The 21,073-nt window shown below is 38.5% G+C and overlaps 1 protein-coding gene across 1 annotated transcript; it reads right to left on the bottom strand.

Annotated features, from left to right (window-relative positions):
- Positions 1-11,158: 11,158 nt before the first annotated feature.
- kat5b (K(lysine) acetyltransferase 5b) lies at positions 11,159-20,302 on the bottom strand. The gene is made up of 15 exons (XM_072673609.1): positions 20,281-20,302; positions 20,101-20,167; positions 19,273-19,341; positions 19,032-19,168; positions 18,687-18,755; positions 17,874-18,047; positions 17,693-17,764; positions 15,859-15,921; positions 15,144-15,392; positions 13,821-13,910; positions 13,512-13,652; positions 13,171-13,264; positions 12,889-13,048; positions 12,657-12,738; positions 11,159-12,024 (listed from the first exon to the last, which is right to left on the bottom strand). The coding sequence occupies exons 1-15, from the start codon at positions 20,293-20,295 to the stop codon at positions 11,890-11,892; spliced, it is 1,617 nt and encodes a 538-aa protein (XP_072529710.1). The 5' UTR covers positions 20,296-20,302; the 3' UTR covers positions 11,159-11,889.
- Between the last annotated feature and the right edge of the window lie 771 nt (positions 20,303-21,073).

Genomic DNA, 21,073 nt, shown 5'->3' with positions numbered 1-21,073 from the left:
TTTGTGCACCCTGCTGCTTTTGAACTCCTATGTCTTTGCCAACTTAAAAGCATGTTACAGTGCTGTTCTTCCAACAAAAGCTGTTCCTAATGGCATCACTGACATTGTTACCCTTCAAAGAAACATGAACATTCACACAAGCAACTACACAAACACAGCTTAGGTGCTCTGAAAATATCATTTTTATGTGTATCCAAAATAGCTTAAGGAGATATTTCTGAGGACATTTGCTAATCTACTTGCATAAGCAAAGGGAAAGCCAAAAGAGAATAAGTAGACAAAGCCTGGTACCGATACACAGAATAGGGGACCCTTAACAACCGGGCAAGACCTAGTAGGACTACCAAAACTGTCGCCATCAGATTAAAAGCACTTAAAGATTTCATTTAAGAGAGAGGAGAAAATCTAGCAAGAAAATCTTAAAATCTGAAAAAGTACACAGGTGTTTCTGTCCCTCCTTCCACTGTAAGAAAATTATTCACTGCTGTGGTTCTATAAGGACATGAATCTGATCAATAAGCTGTGTTCTTGTTGTTAAAAGTGCTATATAAATAACATTGAATTGAAATTCTTGTTGTTTGACTGGATATTTAATGGAATTAAATGGGGGATTTGTGTCTTTTGCATTTACACTGTAATTCTATATTTTATTCTTCCACCTTCTGAGATGTAAGTGCAGACCTGCATGTCCTGGAATGGCTCAGATGGGGAGGCAATCTCCGAGAACATTTGGGCTGGAGTTCGGGACAGCTTCAGAGTTGAACCACGAAGCTAAAAGCTTTCATTTGTTACATTCATTCATCTTCTCCATCCAGTCATCCATCCATCTTCTTATATGGCCTGGGTTGTGGTTGGGCCTAGAGCTTACCCGGAATCATTAGGTGCAAGTCAGAAATACTCCTGGACATGGGGCCAGTCCATCGCTGAAGCTAAAGCTGTGCAGCACAAACACTACCTGTGGCGCCACCGTGACGCCAAATGTGAGAAAATGTGTTCCGTTGTTCCACGTTATTCCCAACTGTACGTTGCCAGACCAGTTGCTGGAAAATCGGAATGACTGACAATGCATAAAGTATTTCACAGTTAAACAAAGTGATCTTCAAAAGTCAACATGTTAACAGTCAGTTGGATTAACAGTGTTTACTGATGCCGCTTCATTCATATTTAGATCGGACTGTCATCTACAGAACACCTCTCTGAGAAGTATGCTCGGAGGAACAGCGCTGTGCACTCAGAACAGCACACAGCAGTAAACATATCACATTCCCCTTAATGTATATTTCAAGGTCCCGTCTGGTGATTATATGTTGTCTCATATGTTTTGAAATGTTTCCAAGTATTTTCACTTTAGTGAATATTCCCATATGTAATCATATTACAGCTATAACTGCGAGTAGTTCATTATTGAAAGCCACTTACAGAACCTTTGTTTAAATGGAAAAGGACTTTGTGCTTCCAAAGAAGACCAGGCTGCTTGTGAAGAGCCAAGAGTCTGTCGTTTCTCATGGTTCACAGCTGCTTCACAGTCTAAACATTATGATTTAGAGAGACACTTTTGTTTGGCTACTGTAATTCAAATTCTTTTTTACATATTCATAACAATGCACACGACGTGGGGAGTTGGGGGGGGGGGGGTGGATTGAATGCTGAATAAGATCTGGTTGGACTTCCAGGAAAGTGTTGAAGTATAAATATAAGTTCCTTTTCTAAGGAAGAGCATAAGTGTCTGTGCAATGGAGCAAGTGGAGCATGTGAACCCCCACTTTTATTACAGGGGGAGCAAATAGATGCTTATCCCCTCGCCTTTTTGTATAGACTTACTCTATGAGCAGTTTGTATTTTTGTGTACATTTATCAATTATTGTGAGAAGGAAAGGACTGGAAACGCCTTAGACTCAGCTGCCCCGTTTAATCCGGAACGTTGAAGAACAGCATCTCAACAAAGTCCTTATAGGCAAGTCACTTGTTTACTTGGTGGCCCTCATTGCGACACTGTCGGGCAGTTATTTCCAGTCACACATGACCAGGCATCTATTTGAATGGGGTGAGACCAAAAACTGTAGCTCAAATTACTGTTTTAGAAGCATATTTTAAATCACTGATCAAATTTGACAGAAAATTCATGAACATGCACAGCTTGCACAGTTCTCCACAGCAGGTGTGGGTGGAGGTTGCTCCATTCCAAGTCAAGTCAAGTCAAGTGGGTTTTATTGTCATTTCAAATACATACAGAGTACACAGTGAAACAAAACAACGTTCCTCCAGGACCATGGTGCAACATAGACACAGTGCATACTGAACACAAGTGCAACACAATACAAGTGAGGACAGACAACACAACACAGTACAGACAGAGAATAATAAATAATTGAGGGTAGTGTGCAAGCTTATTCTCACTTTTCGTTAAAAGATGGGACTTTCTGTCTTTCTGTTAACAGACAGCATGTTGAGCCTTACTGGAACTCCTATTCATAGTTTAACCAGCGGTCGCTCTCCCCATTTATAACGCCCTTGCTTTCAACAGGGGGCCGAGGAGTAAACTCATTTAGAAACCCTTTCCCGCCAGACTGAGGAGAACCAGTTTTCATACTGTTTAATATACAAATTGTTAGTACTTTGGGGTGCAGATCAATTAAATGGTAGGGATTTCTCCACATGTACCCATTTCCCATTTATAATGTAATGTGGCTTTACTGTCTTTTAAACTTGTACAGTCCAATGAATTCTCTTTTCCTATCCCAGCTTAGAACGCTGGGGTCAAAGCACAGGGTCAGCCATGATACAGCACCCCTACAGCAGAGAAGGTTAAGGATGTTAATCAAGAACCCAACAGTGGCAGCTTTAGCAACCCTGTGATCATGGCTAACCTTATCAGAGCAACCGTTGCTATATTGCTTTCAGTTGATAAATATAGTTTTAGGAGTTTTGTGTACTTCCTGGCCGAGGAATCCAATTCCAGTGTGCCATAGGAAAGATACGCTACACTAATCCCTGTAGTCTGTAGTTTTCACAGCATTACTACTGTTAATGAACAAATTCTTACTGTAGAACCTAAACACAGCATGTTACTGTAGATCTGTAAAGCATCATGGTCAAAATTTAGTGGAGGGAGAGTTCTAGTTTGAACAATAATCCGTCTTTGCTAACAGTACTTTTCCATTATAGCAGTTCAAGTGAAATGTGCAGTAAGTAATGTGCATAAATATTATGCAGATGATAGTGCAGTGTGTATAGCCATACCAATAAGACATCTGAATATCCAGTATAATATTTTTATATATATATTAATATTTGACTGTGCTCTGTAAACAATTTATGACGTTTCTGAAAAAAAAAAGCTCAGTTTACAGTGACCAAAGGTTTAGTTTTCATGTGGAGGCCAAAATACAGACAAAAATGTGTGGGCGAGGCCTAAGTGTGCAACTGTCTAAGCATTGGTTTTGATATCGTGAGATTGCTACATTGCCAGGTAGGCTGTTTGTAATGTGTTTTTCTCACAATTAAAAACGGGCAAGTGACAGGGATAGCAAAGTGAGAGTTACACTAAACACTGTCTTTATCTGTTAAAATGATCTATGAAGCTTTTAGGAAACTGGGCACAGATCAGTATGAACATCAGATGCTTTTCGACAATGACTAAATAATATCTATGTAGAACATCTGTCTGAGCGCAACCTTTAACTGCCCTCGTTATCAATACAGTTTGTATCGCCTCTGGCTACTATTTAATCACCTTATTTTCTTCAGCATGTGGACTTAACATCACATTCATTACAAATTTGTTTCCTGATGCTTTCTAGAATGTTTCCACTACATGAAGTGATGAGAAAAGCTAAGCCACAGAACATGGACAGTGGCCTACTGGATATCAACTTGACTTGCCCCTCTGGCTGTACAGCTAGAGATTTACTGGCGTAGGGATGAGAGAGGGTCCACCACACTACAGAAAGACACACATTTACGGCATTTCGCTGACACACCGCTACACTGTAAAATGTACACTAACTTGCTGGCAGCAATTAGCTAGTATGTTGCTGTAGTACATTTCACGATGTACATACTGTACATTTAATCACAGTACCTATAAAATATTGTTCTTTTTATTTCATTAATAAACCTAGTACTGTAACCGTTATTACAGCAATAATCAAATAATCAAATATTAATAATCCCTCATAAGAGCACATATTCGCAATTCAGATGGAAAATCAAGGACTTTCTTAGCTGCATAATGTGTGCTTAAATAAAACACATAAAATATCTGGACTTGCTAGGGTTTGTTGACTGTGGCATTTTGATGGCATGTTAGAAACCGGGCTTTGTGCAATCAAGAAAATGGGTAGAAAAGACCTACTAGTACTAGTATTGGAGACGCTTGTCATGAAGGGGTTGAATCATTCTAAGACTGCAGTTGTCATTAAAAGTGGTATTTTGTGTTGAATTTGGAGAAAGCTCTTGTTCTATTAGTTGTGTTGAGTTCTTTAAACTGTTTTTGTTTTATTGTTTTATTTCAAACAGCTGAAGTTTGAACAAATTTTGCATAAAACATAGTAATATACATAGATAGAATACATTCTGCCACTTTAGAGGTACAAGATTTTGAAGACAGCAATGGCATATTAGCATGGATGCTCCAGTTTTGTGAACTTCTTATTTCTATTCCAAACTTCTTCGCTGAGCTAAAGAGTGTGTACATGCTTAGTGGTGAGGCAGCGAGTGCCCATCACTGTAAAGAAGGCACATACTGTACATGTGCTCAACAATGCAGTAGGCTGTCTGTATGTGTGTGTTGTTTAATGTATGGTGTGAGATGGTGCACTGGCTTTGCAACACTACACACATATACACTGTGAGACGCACATATACAGTAGAAAATGCCACTTACTTTGTTTGTCGTCTCTATGTATACATCCTGAGGTCGGAATCTGCCGGCAGTAAAATAAATTCAAGCACGGGAAGAGCCCAAGAGTTACTGTGAGGTCTGCGGGTCCCTGCTCTGTTCTGTTCTTTCGGCCAGCTCTGATCAAGTGTGCCTCTGTATGGTATGTTACTGGGTCAGTGTTCGTTTGTGAATGCAGCTACAGGCTTAATTGTAGGGAGCTGTAATCAATAACTATATTAGTAAATCAGCCACACAAACGAGGTCACAGACTCCCTCCCAGCAATTTAGCACAGAAGGTGTAACAGTAAAGATATCAGTGTATCAGTAAAACGTGCAGTGTAAAGTGTGTACATTGAAAAATGTAACAAATATAAATATGACATTTTTGTGACATTTTTAGAGCACAATTTGTCTTTGCTTTGTTTTTTTCTCAATATGTAAAATTCAGCTAAAAAATGCAACTGCAGTAAATAATTACAGCAGAGGGGGGTTTCTTATTATAGCATCTGTAATTTTGTTCCTTGTATTTTTCACCTGTAAATTCCCCATAAGTAATTTGACTACGGGCGCCCAAAACGTCTACGCAAGACTTTATTCAGTTACACACTATATGTTTATACATACTTAGAACATTTAACATTTGCAAGGTTTTTTTTCACCTAATTAATGAAATGGGTTCTAATGACAGAGTGTACCAAGGGCGTGTCTAATTATGTACGCAGTCTGTTTTTTTTAAGTGTGGTTATGATGGACACTATCATCCCACAATGAAATGCGAAACAGAAAGGGAAAGTGAGCTACAAATGCCGGAGACATCTGCAAGCACAGCAGCAACGGCATCTGGGGAATGTATGGTGATGTATGTTGGCATAGAAACACTTTAACACTTCAACTTTTTAGTAGAAACAGGTCAGTATGTTCACATTTTGCGTACTAATCTGACAAACCCTCCCTATTAATATTAGTATATAGGTTTTGCCTCATATTATCAGAGTACTGTACGTAATTAGGGAGTCCCAAGTTTAGTGTAAGCTGCCTATTTTGAATTTCTGTTATGAAACACATGTGGTTTAAGCTGGAGTTCTGTGTTGAGTGCATTTTGGAAAGCATGCAATGTTACAAAATATAAAATATATAGTAGATATATTATAGAGTGTATATTATTATTAGATATATTTAAGTATGCAGTCTGTAGTATAGATAAAAGTGTCAGTTGAGAAACGGGTTAGTATGTTCATATTTTGCATAGTAACCTGACAAACCTTTCCTATTAATATTAGTATATAGGGTAGAGTATATATTATATATAATATATAAAATATGTTCATTTGGAAACTATTATCTAAAATTTGTGACAAGGAAATCTGAATCTAAGGGTCAAAGGGTCCTTTCTGCAGCAGTAAGGCTAAGCTAAAAGAGGTTCAATATGAACAGTACTTTGATGCTAGATTCAGAGCATGCTGTTTTTACCTTGAAACTCAATATGTTAGTACCCACTAAAGCGAGAGTTTTTGCTGTCCATGCAATGCATGATGCAATACATTAGACCAATATATTCAGAATGATTTTTTTGGTGTGGTCGATTCAGTAATAAAAACCTTGAGCACACCTGAAATTCAGACATACATTTATAGAAACCTCTCCTATCCTGCCAAGCAGAGTGAGTAGACGATGTGCGTCTGTTGGGGTCGAGCACAGCAAGCATTTGTCCTGGAGTTCTTTGTTGCAGCAGGAAGCCTTACACAGCAGTAGTCACTGTAGCAGCGTGATTTTAAATTTCTGGGCATCCCCGTTTTAAATAACCTCACCTGAAAGCACTGCAATACCGCAGGGGTGGAGAACAGCCTGTACAATAGTATATTTAGAGTAGCTTAAGTAAGCCTTCTTTCTTTTCCTGGGAAAAGAACATTGTGTCACAGTGACTTATAGTGTTGTACTGTTTTACTAGTCTTCTCATCTGCTCCTTACCATGATCCAGAAGACTGTCCACCTCTCAAGGCTTTTAAAGGCCTCCTGACTTGTACCTGACTGGTCTTTTCAATTCTTCCTTTTTCAACATGCAAATGAGCTGCCTGAGACTTTATGGTGTGAATAGCTTAACAGGTTCTACCTTTTAATGCATTAGTTAGGTCCCTCAGTGTCATATGCAGTGTTCGATGGGGGGGTGAGCTAGAGTTGAGCTGAGACTGATCAGGCTGCAGAGATAAAAGTCAACTTTTCCACTTTGATTTGTTAGTACAGCGGTTTTGTGACACAAACACTTTTGTTTCTAAGGTTTTTCAGGAGCTTATCATCTAAATCACTGACAGGCAAATTTTAGAAAGTGATGCAGTCCAGAAGCCAGAAGTCCAGTCAGAACTGTCTTGAAAAATGCCAGATTTCAGTCATGTAAACGAGCGGTAATAAGCTTTTCTTGGCATTGGCTTAGGATCACGGCCTGAAACTGTTTGAAAGTTTGACAGTAAAAAATGGATAGTAGAGTCTTAGTGAACACATTAGTTACAAACACACGACAAAGTGAGGATAAAAAAAACCTGCTCACATCCTGAAGATCATTTTTCCTAGAATATGACAAGGCCTCTGTTGATTATCTGAAATGACTAAAAGTATGAATCAAAGTATGTTACTGCATATAACTGCATGTAACTAAATGTAACTGAATAAATATTGCAATGACATGAATTACAGTGAGCTGACACATTTGAGAATTATGTATTTGGTGCTTGGTCAATGCAACCTTATTAAGTAAAATTCAATGCAATATACAAATCTTCATGTTTTCTTTTCTATTGAGTGTGCTCTCAATGGGCCGCATTCACCAACCGTCCTTCAGAACCAATTGATATTGGTGAGTGAGGCCCATTGGTTGTAAGAGTGAGTTAGTATGGGTATATGCTGCTTGATAAGTTCTATAACTTAGGTAAATTATGTAAACCCAACATAAAACTGTAAGCTTATGTTGATTCTTCTGTATAAATTAGTTGAACAAAGCCATATTAAGCTGAATCTAAGCACATTGCATGATAATGATCAATTGAGTTCATTAGAATTTTTGTTTTGTCATGTGCACAGAAGAAACAAGTAGATGCACTGTACAATGAAATTCTTACTTTGCAGTTCCTCCATTTACCGACAATCTCATAAATATCACTATAAAAAGAGACAAACAGAATAAGTATAATACTATATATATATATATATATATATATAGTATTATACTTATTCTGTTTGTCTCTTTTTATAGTGATATTTATAGTGATATTTATAGTGATATATATACTAAGTACACAAAAGTTAAGTTAAGTAAAAGAAAAACACTAAGTATAGAAAGTAACGGAAAGTAAAAGTATGTGTAAAGTCCATTGTACAAAAAGTAAACAGAAACAGTATTGTAAAACGGTAACAGCGATATATGTAGGGGGCATGTCAGAGTTGGAAAGGGGGAGGAAGTGTTTACATGCCTGACGGCTTGTGGATAACTGTTTGTCAGTCTGGCTGTCCTGGACTTCACGCTCCTGTACCGTCCTCCCGATGGTAGGAGTGTGAAGAGGCTGTGTTGAGGGTGTGTACAGTCTCTGATAATGTAAATGTGGTAATGTAAACCCTGGTCCTGTAAATGTCCTGCAGTGAGGGGCTCCTTTAGAAGTTGCTGAGAATTCTGGCTCACATGCTCACATTATAGTATAGTATTATAAAGCAGAAATACTGAGAGAAAGACTTTTTAATGTAGGATATTCAACAACAAAAAAGAAGCTGGAAACATTAATACATTAATGTAAGGCCCACTTTCAGCCACTCCTTAAAATTTATGGCGATGGCAAGTGTAATGTGGGCCAAAAGTATCCCTGCTATAGCTGCCCCATTTAAGGTTCGTCAAGCAAGTTTCTGCATTTTCAGCTTTTCTGTTTTGGGCCAATACTGGATCAACTGTAGCCAGTTGTGGATGTGATCTAGCAACCAGCTGTGGACAGTTCCACGCCAGTTCATGGGCCTGGATTACAGTGTAAGCACAGTCTGGAACTGGGCATGACTCGTTTGCTATAGCCTCTTGACTTGACTTGACTATCTGGGTATTATTTAGGGTAATATTTTTTCTTACTGGTTTGCCACAGTGTGCTGAAATACTTTTAGATGTTCTTGATTAGTGGGGCAGCTGTGGGCCAAACACAGCTACATCATAACCTGTCATGAAAAAAATCCATTCATATGATTTAGACCTATTGTATAAAGACTAACTCAGTGATGATATCTTTATGTGTCTCTGAAAAAGTTGTACTATTACTTTATTCACAATTCACCATGCAAAACCCTTTGGGGTAATATGTGCCTGGCAGCTCTATGGAATTACTTAAAACAAACAAACAAAAAAAAAAAACACTCCAGGGTATACATGGATATCAGTAGCCTGGAGACCTGGCTTTATACAGTTGATCATAGTAAATAGATGAGACATTTAACACCTGTTTTGCTGTCCATGTGTTCAATTCAAGTTCAGAAGCATTAGTTTCATTAGTGAATTGAAGTTATCTAGCTGTTAGAATATCAGCAATTGCGCTAATCAAATACATTCAGAGCAGGGATTTATGTATGTAAAGGTGATCTATCAACCTACTGAACTATAATTATAGTTTAAATAAAAAAGGCCTTTTTACAATTACAACTACATCTAAACCCAATTCTAGCCTTAACCTAACCTAAACTTAACCTACTAGACCTAAACCTAGTTATATCCTAAACCTAATTATAACCTAAACCTGAACTTAACCTACTAGACCAAAACCTAATTATATCCTAAACCTAATTATAACCTAAACCTGAACTTAACCTACTAGACCTAAACCTAATTATATTCTAAACCTAATTATAACCTAAACCTGAACTTAACCTACTAGACCAAAACCTAATTATATCCTAAACCTAATTATAACCTAAACCTGAACTTATCATACTAGACCTAAACCTAATTATAACCTAAACCTGAACTTAACCTACTAGACCTGAACCTAATTATAACCTAAACCTGAACTTAACCTACGAGACCTAAACCTAATACCAACCTTAACCTACTACACCTAAATCTAATACTAACCTTAACCTAAACTTAAACCTAATTATAACCTCAACCTAATTCTACCCTTAACCTAAACCTGACCTTAGCCTACTAGATCTAAACTTAAGTTAAACCAAATCTAACCTTAACTTAACCTAAACCTAATTCTGAGCTAAACAAAGGGTAAATGTAACCTAACAGTAACCATAACGTAAATATGAGCGAACCCTAACCCTAGCCGAATGTAAAATACTGACCGTTCCTGCAGGAGCTCCATAACAGAGAAGAGCAGAATGCAGGGGCTCTGCTGTTTGCTCAGTTCTTCTTCAAGTGGCAGGCTGGGTTGTGTGCACTCGGCAAAACGGCACCACCAGTAGACAAGACCTTGTGCAAAATGTGTAAAGTTTTTGGGATTCACTTTAGTGGGATACGTATTAATGTAAGGAGATGAGATGCGGCTAACAGATGTCACATCTTATTTTAGAAAGACTAAGAGGTTTTAGTGGTTAGGAAGGAAGTTTTTATACACTTAACCATTTTTAAGGAAAGCTTAACGGAAAATCTAAGGTTATATGACTGTTTCCCTCTGATCTGTAATAGTGAAGGCTTTCTGCAACATTGTCAGCTTTAAGGAATGTTTTACAGCAATCCATACAAGCAACCAGGCTCTGAGCTTTGTCAGTGTCAGTATACCTGTTTAGTATTGCATTAGATAGTAAGAAGGTGAAAACTGCTTTCTCCAGACAAATGATAGAGAAGATACTGATGAGTCTTACACACTATGGAAGCAGCTACTCATCTCACAAAGTTGTGCTCTATCTATAAATGCATTTTGCTATAATGTATACATTCTAGTGACTCTCCAGACACACTGCTTTAGAAAATAATGCAATCAGGGAAATAAGTCATTTCTAGACAAATGGAGCTGCATTCAGTACCTCTGGGATGACTTGGAGTGGCTTTTGTAATGCAGAACTATTCCATCACCCCACATCGGTACCTGGACTAAAAAAAAACAAAAAAGCAAATCCTCACAGCAATGTCCCAACATCTGGTGTAAAGCCTTCCCAAAGGAAAAAAGGATGTTACTTCAGCAAAAACGGAAAAGGGGCACTATCCTTGATTTGAGAAAATGTTGGGCAAAGGTGTCTACAAACTTTTGGACATACAGCATATTAATGAAAGTTCAATCGTTTCTGCTTAAAAGAAAAGATCCGACACCAGTGTTAGATGGTTAACATTCTTTTTTTTATGACTGACAGCTGTACAGGCATCTCAATTTACATTCTTGCAACAGTTCAACATGGCTTATGAACATTTTGAATATCCACACACAAGAGATGCAGTTAAAAACTTCACAAACTAAAACAAAGGTGAAAACAATGTACATTATGTACAGTTACTAATGATTAGAGCTCAAGTTAGCTTGTGCGTAGGATCCACAGGATGCTGTGCTGGTAGAAAACGCCTTGGATGACCAGACACTGCAGCTGAGAGCCACTTGATTTGACACTTTCACATTGTGACAGCAAAAGAAGTGATCCTTAAAACTATAACTTATAAACTATTAATTAACCAAATTTGTTAAGACTTGGAAATGGATGAACGAAAGGAGCAACGAGGAAAGAAAGACAAAAAAAAAAAAAAAACTGAAGATGAACTGAAGCACCTTTGCAGAAGCAACTTTGAAGACGAAGTATGATAAACATTTATTCCACTGATCTTTAAGTAAAAAGGGGGAACATGAAGACAAATGGGATTATGACTGCTGGTGACAAACATGAGCATCATCCCTAAAGAAAAATGGGAAAATACTGCTTCCCACCCCCACCCCCACCCCCCACCCTTTTCTTTAGTCTTCTAGTCAAGGCTCTATCCATCGCCACTCCGACTTGGTTGTCCAGGTTTTCAGCAGCTCTCCAAGCTAAGTGTCCATCAGTGCATTGCGTCATGTTCTCTACCACTTGCCCCTTTTGCTCCAGTCTTTTGGGGTGAAATGCAGACATTTGGGGTCGATACGTAGGTGTCGCTTCTGCATGGCACGTTCATGGCCGTCTACAATGTCCTCAGAGAGAGTGAGGATATATTGGCCCTGAGGAAGAGATTAAAGAAACATGCCTATATTATCTCTTACATTTCCAACATGAAGGCAAGTGGCAGATGAGGGGCCAAATAAAATATTTGAGCAGCTCAAGGAATAGTTTTATACAACCAGCACATCAATGCTGCTAATGAATTTTTTCCCAGTGTTTATTTATCTGTTTATGAACAACAGAACAGTACTAAAGTGAGTGCAAATGTAATAACTCGCCCCACAAATTACTAAAAAGTCTGCTTAATTATCATAGCTACACAAAATATAATTTTATTATTAATATTTTTAAAAAAGTGAGAAGAGGCTCCATCAAGCATGGCGAGGGGAAATGTGTGGGAATATTGTTTCTCTTAAGAGAGCTGTACATACATAGTGCAGATTTTTTTTTCCACCCTGTTATCCACTGACAAAGACTGACAAAACTAGTCTTATGATTCCCCTGAGCCCCCATCTGGTGTGCTGGAATAGTGCAAGGCTAGAGGTACTGGTTGGTTTTGCCTTCTGGTTTGGCCATATATGCAACTTCCTGAACATTCAGAAAATGCAATGGCATTTATTTATCAGGAAAGAAAATACCCATTCGTAAGGTGACCTTGAGTTTATATGAAATACTGAGCAGTAATAATTACCTTGTAGTAGTTGATGAGGTTGAGGTACTGTAAGGTTGATATAACGTCCTCTTTTTTTACACTGGTTATCTCACTAATTTCACTGCAAACAACACAGACAATGCTGTATTAGTAGTCTTCATACAATTCCAAGTCTGTTTTGCAAGGGTAGAATATTCTAGCTTTGGTAGCCTAAAACACAGAATACATTTTAAACAGTATTTCATTCTAGTGTATTAAAGAGAGGGCATACTTGATGGTGATTTGCGGTCGTTCTCCGTTGTCTGATTTGAGGTCCATGAGGATTTCCAGAATAGTTTGAGACCAGTAGGAGCGATAAGACAGCAGGCCCAGATCTGACAGAGGCTTTTCCGGGGTACCCGTCTTGCCCTCAACTTTAGACAACTCATAACCTGAGAGAATACCAGGCAAAATACATGTGCTGGACACATAACAGACACTTGCATACTGTGCAGTAAATAAAACAAAAAAATTGGACAAACAGATCTTCCAGATTTCCAGATGAGATACTTACTGAACTCAATTAGCAGTTTGCCATATCCTCTCCTCTGATATGGCGGTAATGTCAGAATACAGGCCACGTTATAATCTTCTGTTGACTCTTTTTCCTTTAAAAGAGTAACACACAACATAAAAGCATGGTCAAGACTGAGTCAAAACAGGACTGACAATTGTACAGCGTACCAAGCTCGTGGACAAAGACTGCAGCAAATCTTATAGGTCAACCAGTCTCTTAATTTTTTAATCCAGATAATTCTGAACATAATTCCAACAAAAGTTTCCAGACTCAAATCAGCTATTCAGAATGTGACATATGGAGGAAGACCGGGGTCTTTTAAGAGCGTCTATCTTTACCTTAGAGAAGTAGCCGACTATGTGAAAGCCTTTGCAGTCGTACTCAGTCATAACATAGAAGAGGAAAGGGTCTGTGTCATAGTACAGGGTTTTATGGTCCAGGAAGCATTTTGCCAATAAACACAAGTTCTGGGAGTATGTCTGCAAAGCAAAAAACAAGGGTAAGTAACATGTGGTAAATGTCTACTTATGACAGATTTGGGTCAAAAATACTTAAAGTTCACTGACAGAAACTTTTATGCAGCCCGTATGCCACATACATCAGCATGGGCTGATACTAGAACAACGCAGCAAATGAAATATAATCACCTTGTTTTTTCGGCCGTCAATTTCAAAGAAGGAGATGGTCCCTTTGCGGTAGATTTCATTTCCTGGAGGATGCCGGAGGTTGCACTTTGTCTGTTCACAATAGAGATACACAGAGACTTTACACTGTGAGTAGTTATAATAGCATAGTAATATCACTGATCACAATCTGATATTTGAATTCAAGGTATCTGTTGATACAGATTACTTATTCATTACCAGTGCCCAATTAAGGCACTACTGTTCTGTTGCTTCAATACACAGAAATTAAAATAGATAGTACAGGCTATGCATATATGCACATGGTGGTGTGGTTATACTCCTAAAATGTAAAAAAAAATTAAACAGAATTATCACTTGCAACACTGCCTTGCTTACAGGATCACAATATACTGAATTGTAAACCCCTGTACTGTGACATGCATCACACTGCCAGGTTCTTGTAAATACACAGGGCTCTGCATTATAGGTCTGCGTATTCCTTCCCAAATATATTACTCTAGAAACTAAATCTACCCTAGGAACAGGACCAGATATGGACGGGTCAACACTGGTTGGTATCTGATTGCAGAACAGTTGAGTCTAGCGTAGGGTAGCAGCGCATCACTAGATTTATGAGTGCAGAGGCTAAAGAATATTCTACAAAGTAGGGATGCATTGATCTGGGAAACTGTGAGCTGATACCAATTTTTTCCATGTACATGAATCTGCCCATGCAACAAAAAAAACATGTCTACAGGGTTACAAATACAGTAACATTATTAAAATGGATCCATCAGTTCAGCATCACATACACAATCCTCTATTGTACAATATATAGGCCACCAAATTAGTTTTAATTGGTTTAAAGCATCAGTGTACTTTAAACTAGGATGGAATGAAAATCCAATTAACCATCCGTGTATAAAGCACCAGCCAAAAGTAAGGTATGACTATAGTCTTACCCAAAATGCTTTATATTTCCACATGTACAGCTGTTAAATGTTTGAAAGACAGTTTGTGAAGCCTCTATAACTATTGCTGCTATAATGCTATGAGAATGCAGTTCTGTTGTGGTTATTCATTTAGCCTGCACTGTATAGCATGAATTTTGTACATTCCAACAAAAATAGACTCAAAGTGTAAAATTGTGTTTTGAGTGCCTGTGGCTTTAACGCAGAAGCATATCGCAAGCAGCCATGTGGTTTCCGCTTCTGGTCTAAAATGAGATTCTCCCTTTTTTTTTTAAAGCATTGTGAACCCTTAAAGTCAACTGGCTAAGCCATGCTCCGTGCACAAAGCCCTGCAATCATATGAACTATGTGGAATACAGGATGTTTCTCTCACCAGGTGCCTCTGCAGACACTTGAGGCTCTTGAGGTACTTGAGGCAGAACTCGCAGAGGTAGAGGATGGGCAGGCTGGTTAGCTCCTGTGGGTATGGTGAGAAGTACCAGGGCTTGAGGCGGTGGCGGCCCAGCTCTATACAGTCGATGTTCTTCATGCGAGTGACGATGTCGTCGTGGCTGCGGTCTGACACCAAGCTGCCGGTCATGCGGGGTGCTGTGGGGATTCCGTCTGAGCTGTCCTGTGAGTCCTAAGGCCAGGGGGAGAGGACCAATCACCAAAGAGAGACCTCAAATCACACATTAACAAGAAAAAAAGTACCTCCACATCCAGTGTGTTAAATGGTGCTGAGAGGTTTAAGATTTCATTCCAATTGCTAAATGTGTGAAAAAATTAATCTAGAAGTAAAATAAATTGACTAAGCTTTCCTGCCATCCCTGCCCAATAATCGGTTCATTTACTAGTTTAACATATGTGGTCCGACACAATAATCCTAAAACGATGAATGTTTTAACTGCGAAACACAAAAAAAGACACTCTGTCCAATAATGTTAGCGGATCTGTCACATTTTACTACATGATCTAAAAGATTTAGAATAGCTCAGAGCAGATGCTGAACTACAGTCAGGCATCCCTTTCTGTCCTAATACCACTAAGTGGCCACTGCTCTCTATCCTCGGAAAGACACAGCAAACAGGTAAAGAAATGAAACGGACCTCTCCTGGCGGCAGACAGCCACTGGCGGTGCGAGGGCTGTTATACTGGAATACCTTTATCATCTATCAGAAAAACACAAGGGGTTGCAAAAGCTTTGGGACATTTTGACTTGAGAGGGGAGCAAGAAAAGTTACAGCATAACAGATTTGAATTTTTAAAAACAAGGTGAGAGTTTGGTAAAGTCAGGCTTGCTCTTTACTCTGTTTTCCTGTTCATTAATAAGCCTGTGTAGATATGTACAGTTTGAGTTAGGAGTCCTAGGCAGAAGTACCTATTCTCAGGTGTTAGAGGAAAATGTTAACAGCACTTTTAGTAGGCGTGTGTGAGGCTCTCCAGCAATGCCACCGCTAGTATACTAATCCCAACTAAATTCTCTACAGATTATACAGATAATGTAAACACTGATTATGGTCAGAGGGATGATGGGTGTTCTTGTGTAAGGAGTTGGAATGTCCCAATCAGATTCAAACGTATGTACTTTAGGCTCAATCCAATTCCCATTTATTTGTGTTAATGGTGACTGATTCTTTACTTTTGAATTGGCTGCCAGTTACCTAACGCTGCAGTAAAAGCACATGTTTGGTAAGTGTACATGGTGGTTGACATCCTTTGTTTTTCTATACTACTTATACATAATTGACTTTTTATAGTGTCATCATTTTGCATTTCAAGCCGCCAGGTTATCTACTTCTTTTCTCTGCTTTTCACATAGAAAATAACTAATTTAAGCATTTTTGATGAAAGGAGCCTAACCATGGTCAGAACTCTGGCTGGCTTCATTTTCCTCTTTTAAAAGAGTTTTAAAGTGCAGATATTGAAACCATTTGCGAACTTCTGAAAATGTGCCTCACTGCCTCAAGCTCTGAATAACATTGGTGTATATCACTTTCATAGAAAGACTGAAGTAGAGAGCAACTGGGTATAATATAATTGTAACACACTATAGTTTTTTTTTTCTATGTAGTATTGGTAAAAATCTTCACTTGTGGCATGTTAAAGTAATCTGACATGCCCTGAAATGTCTTATTTTGAAAAGACTGTACTGTTATGTGCTCTTCTCTTATTATTTCAAAGAAACACTATTTAATGGAATGGAATGTTACCAGGGATCATTTTCATTATATATTAAAACCAAAACAATACTGTTTACAACAATACATTCCATGCACACTGTTTCATTAAATGACTTCACTGTAGCAATTTAAAGAAACCGGCAGCATAGCATATATGACCTACACTGGATGGACTTTAAAGTACTCACAGTAAACTGAAATCAAACACTCACACGTGTACAGCTGAAGTATCTATAAAATTACAAATCAGTTCAGGACTCAGATATGCAATAATTAAAAAATAATAATAATGAATGGGGCATTCCTTATAATGGGCTGATACTCAAAGCATACAGCCCAAATGTGAAATGATTTCGAATCAAATGAATATGGAGTCTGAATGTGTGGTCTGAAATGTAACTTAAAGGAATGATTCACTGATCAACCAATTCTCAAAACTTTTTTGAATATTTGTGCAAAAATGCTAACCGCAAACATAGCTGATCAGCAAAGAGCTTTTATTAAAGGAGTCTAAAGTATAAAAACTGTGACTGAAATGACTTTGGGAAACACAGGCATCTATTTCATTTTAGCTACACCAATCTTATAGCTCCAAAACTAAAGAAGCAAACCTCAATAAGTCTTGACTGATCAGCTATAGTGGTGTACAAAATTGAGTAAATCTGGTGAACCGGTCCTTAAGGTGGGGAATTTAACATGGTGTGATAATGTACCGGACGACAAGTGACAAGCATCTGACTCTGATCTGATGAGTTCTTACCTCATCTGTGCCACAAGTCTTTCTCTTCCTGCCAGGCTGAGACGGTGGGAGAACGCGGCGAGCTGTTCCATTCTGCCAGAGGAGCGAAAACAAACATAAGCATCTCACAATCTATATAGGCAACTAAACCATGATCAAATGAAGGGCCTGTGTAAGAGAGAGAAAGAGAGTTTAAACAGACTGTCACTGTAGTGATGGAGGTGATCTGTTCCTCTTCTCTGGATTTGGTGGTGAAAGTTTCTCGAGCTGCTGGGTACACAGACGCCTGCGTGGCCTCTGCTGAGCTGGGGAGCGAAGGCACTGATGTTGCCGGAGAAACTTGAGATGCCAAGGAGACAGACTCTGCTTTTCTCTTCTGTAAGCCAAACAGAAAGAAGACCAAAGCTACTTTTTCCAAAAGGAACCAAACAGAAAATATCCAAACATGTCCTGTTACCTCTTCAATATATGATCCTTCACTCATTTGCTGCAGTACACATACACACACACACACGTGTATGTATGCATGCAATGTCATGCAAAAAACCTTTTATCTTCAAAAAGACAACTTCAAAGGGAAAGAACTTCTTAACTTTCAATGGAAATCAATGTATATAATTACTTTTTTATTATGTCATTATGGATCTATGGCCCATTCATGTTCACTCACTGAAAAGCATGTTCAAGTTTTCTTACCCTTCTTAATCTTCATTGTAAAGCAACATCTTCAATCAATGGCAGCTCTACTTGCTCAAACCAACATTTAAAGCTTGTCATCATCTAGGGCTTATAAACACCAGCAATTTACTGGTGCAACAGTATTATCAAAGAGAGAAAATAGAAATGAGGCAAAAGTTGCTTTAAGTATATCCCTCCCACTTTATGGCAAGTGTCAGAGAGGATCCAATTAGGGCCTTTTAAGCAGCATGTTATTGTAAGCCCATTCATACAACTTTCTTGCAGTGACTCAAAATGGTGTTTTTTTTTGTGTGGAATGGGCAAGGGTTATCTGTACCGGTGTGGGGAGGGTTTTGCCTCTGGAAGGAGCTGAAGCAGATTGAACGTTGAGATCTAGACTCTTCCTCTGAATTTGAACAGAAAGGAAGAGAAGAGAGTTAAAGGGTACAAATCATTAACACCTGTGTATGGTAATAGTTTGTCTGGCAAGCTTTTAATTTATTTTTAGTTTCAACTGAAAAAGAAAAAAAATCTAACAATTTTCTGGGATCACAAAAAATATGAATTTTGTTTTATCACTGTTTTATAGTCACACATTTTGTACTTTAGTCCCAAAACTGACCCCAAATAATTGGGACTTCAGAATATGGAATGTAGGCAACAAGGTAACTGACTCTCTTACCACGTCTCTATCTGGTGAACTGGGCCGAGACCCAGGCAGTCCATTTTTTGTGGGCGTCTTTGCCTCCTTCTTTGGAAACTGGAGCTTTTTCATGTCCAGCCGGTCTGGAGTGACCCATTCATCCAGACGCTTGTTGACTACAAACACATGAGTAATGTAGGTCACCTTACCAGTTTAATAAACTAATAACTATGAGAAACCAATACACAAGCCAAGCAGTTACATGCTAAAATGTACTTACAGTCAATGTAGTGAACATAGTAGAGCTTCCTCCCAAGTGTATCTTTGACACTGAGAATTTCAGCCAGCGCTAGAGGAGATAAGAAATACCAGAAACTGCTGACAAATGTAAAGTAGTTGCATGAGCCTCATAATCAAGTAATATGGTTGAAGAGGAGCTACTCCAACAGCAACTGTAAGATCAGCATGGGCAGTTTTTCCCCTGTAAAAAGGGGTTTCAAAAACTGTTATTATAACGTTGTCTGTCACCTGAAAAATTGCTTTATATGTCTAAAAGGTCTTCTTTAATGAATATTTTGAGACAATATATTTCCCCTAATTTCACATTTGATTACTCTAAATGACTTTAATGCATGAATTTTACATTTAGGCCCTGAAGGTATTGTCTAATTGGATAACCCTCACCATGGGTCCAACACATTCATCCTGTTTTGTAAACACTCAAGGAAATATTCCATAAAGGAATCCCATATTTTTAAAATTAGGCCTGTTCAATGGGAGAATAAAGGATAAAGGCCGATATTACTAGACAGTCCACATGTTTGGCTGAAAGCATCCAGTTTTATGGGAGGTCCTGTTTTGTAAACACCCTCAGGACACCTTTCCATCAGTTTTGGGAAATGAAAAGAACATTCACACTGCATGACAGCCCTAATGGAAAAAACTATTCTACTCCGTGTACAATATACACTGCCTCATACGAGCAGTAGTGCGATTATCTGCGTTATTTTCAGGTTTACAGCTGAACGGGTGATGGAGCCGCTCTTTGTTTACATGCTGCTCCGCCATGACAGCGCGTTAGCAGCGGCTGCTAGCGGAGAGCACTTACGCCACTCGTCCTCGTTTTCTTGATTTTTCCGAAGAACGGGAAGACGGCAGCCCTCCACGATTTCAACCTGTGGATATATAAGGTATTAGGGCATTTATCCAGACTCAGTGTGATCATGTATTTGTAACGTAAACGTTATTTTAGGGGAAAATACAACTCGAGCGTCTATGAACCACTCACCGACGTGTCCGCCATTTTGGTCTTCAGTGCACGCTCTCGCGAGAAGACTGCGGGCCGCGAGATTGGGGATGTCGAGGAGAGGTGGAAGATGGAGCGATCTGTTAAAGGGATTTGAAGCTGTTCAGAAACTACGAATTTACGCAGCCCATAAAGTGTCAAAGTGGGAAAATAATATGTAGGGACATAAAACGTTCCCTCGGTTTTTATAAATTGTTATTTTTCCCCTCAGTCCGTTCTTTTCATTTAATAAATTGTCCCCTCAGTCACGAGCTGCGTTATATTAAACCGAGAGAAAGTTTTTAATCAATAAATATTATTTTTCTACATTAATTCTTTAAGGTATTAATTAATTAAGTCCAATTAGCAAAAAAGGCCAAAATTTGACTATCTGTCTGTCTAAACTGGTAAGTAAAGAAATACCACTGGTTGTTTTTTTTTTTTTTTTTTTTTTTTTAATTTTAAGGCTAAAATCCAGGAACCAACAGCCATATTTTTTAAAAGACTGCTGGATGCCTTTGCAGCTTCCAAAGTACCAACTATTAAAATTGAATATCAACATTTTATTAAACAGAACTTAGTAAAAGTGAAAGAAAATTAGTAGTGAAAAGTGAGAGTGTGGAAGAAAAAGGCCCCAAAAGGGCAACTGTACAGGACAAGGAACAAGCTTTAACTTTGCAATGGAAGATAATATCAACAGATTTTATTCCAAGGATTTGTGGAACTGTTCATCATGAAATCTGCACACAATGGAAAGACCCAACTGACAGATTCACAGCATGCCGTAAAAGTGAAC

The sequence above is a fragment of the Salminus brasiliensis genome, chromosome 1 (genome assembly GCF_030463535.1).
Source record: "Salminus brasiliensis chromosome 1, fSalBra1.hap2, whole genome shotgun sequence".
In the NCBI taxonomy this organism is placed as follows: Eukaryota; Metazoa; Chordata; class Actinopteri; order Characiformes; family Bryconidae; genus Salminus; species Salminus brasiliensis.
The sequence above is the reverse complement of the archived record's forward strand: the minus strand, read 5'-3'. Positions and strand labels throughout refer to the sequence as shown.

Coding starts and splice junctions, on each gene's coding strand:
- kat5b (XM_072673609.1), bottom strand. Junction 19,342..20,100: donor AGAAAACGAGGACGAGTGGC/GTAAGTGCTCTC, acceptor TATCTCCTCTAG/CGCTGGCTGAAATTCTCAGT. Junction 12,025..12,656: donor ACCTCATCAACTACTACAAG/GTAATTATTACT, acceptor TCTCTTCCTCAG/GGCCAATATATCCTCACTCT.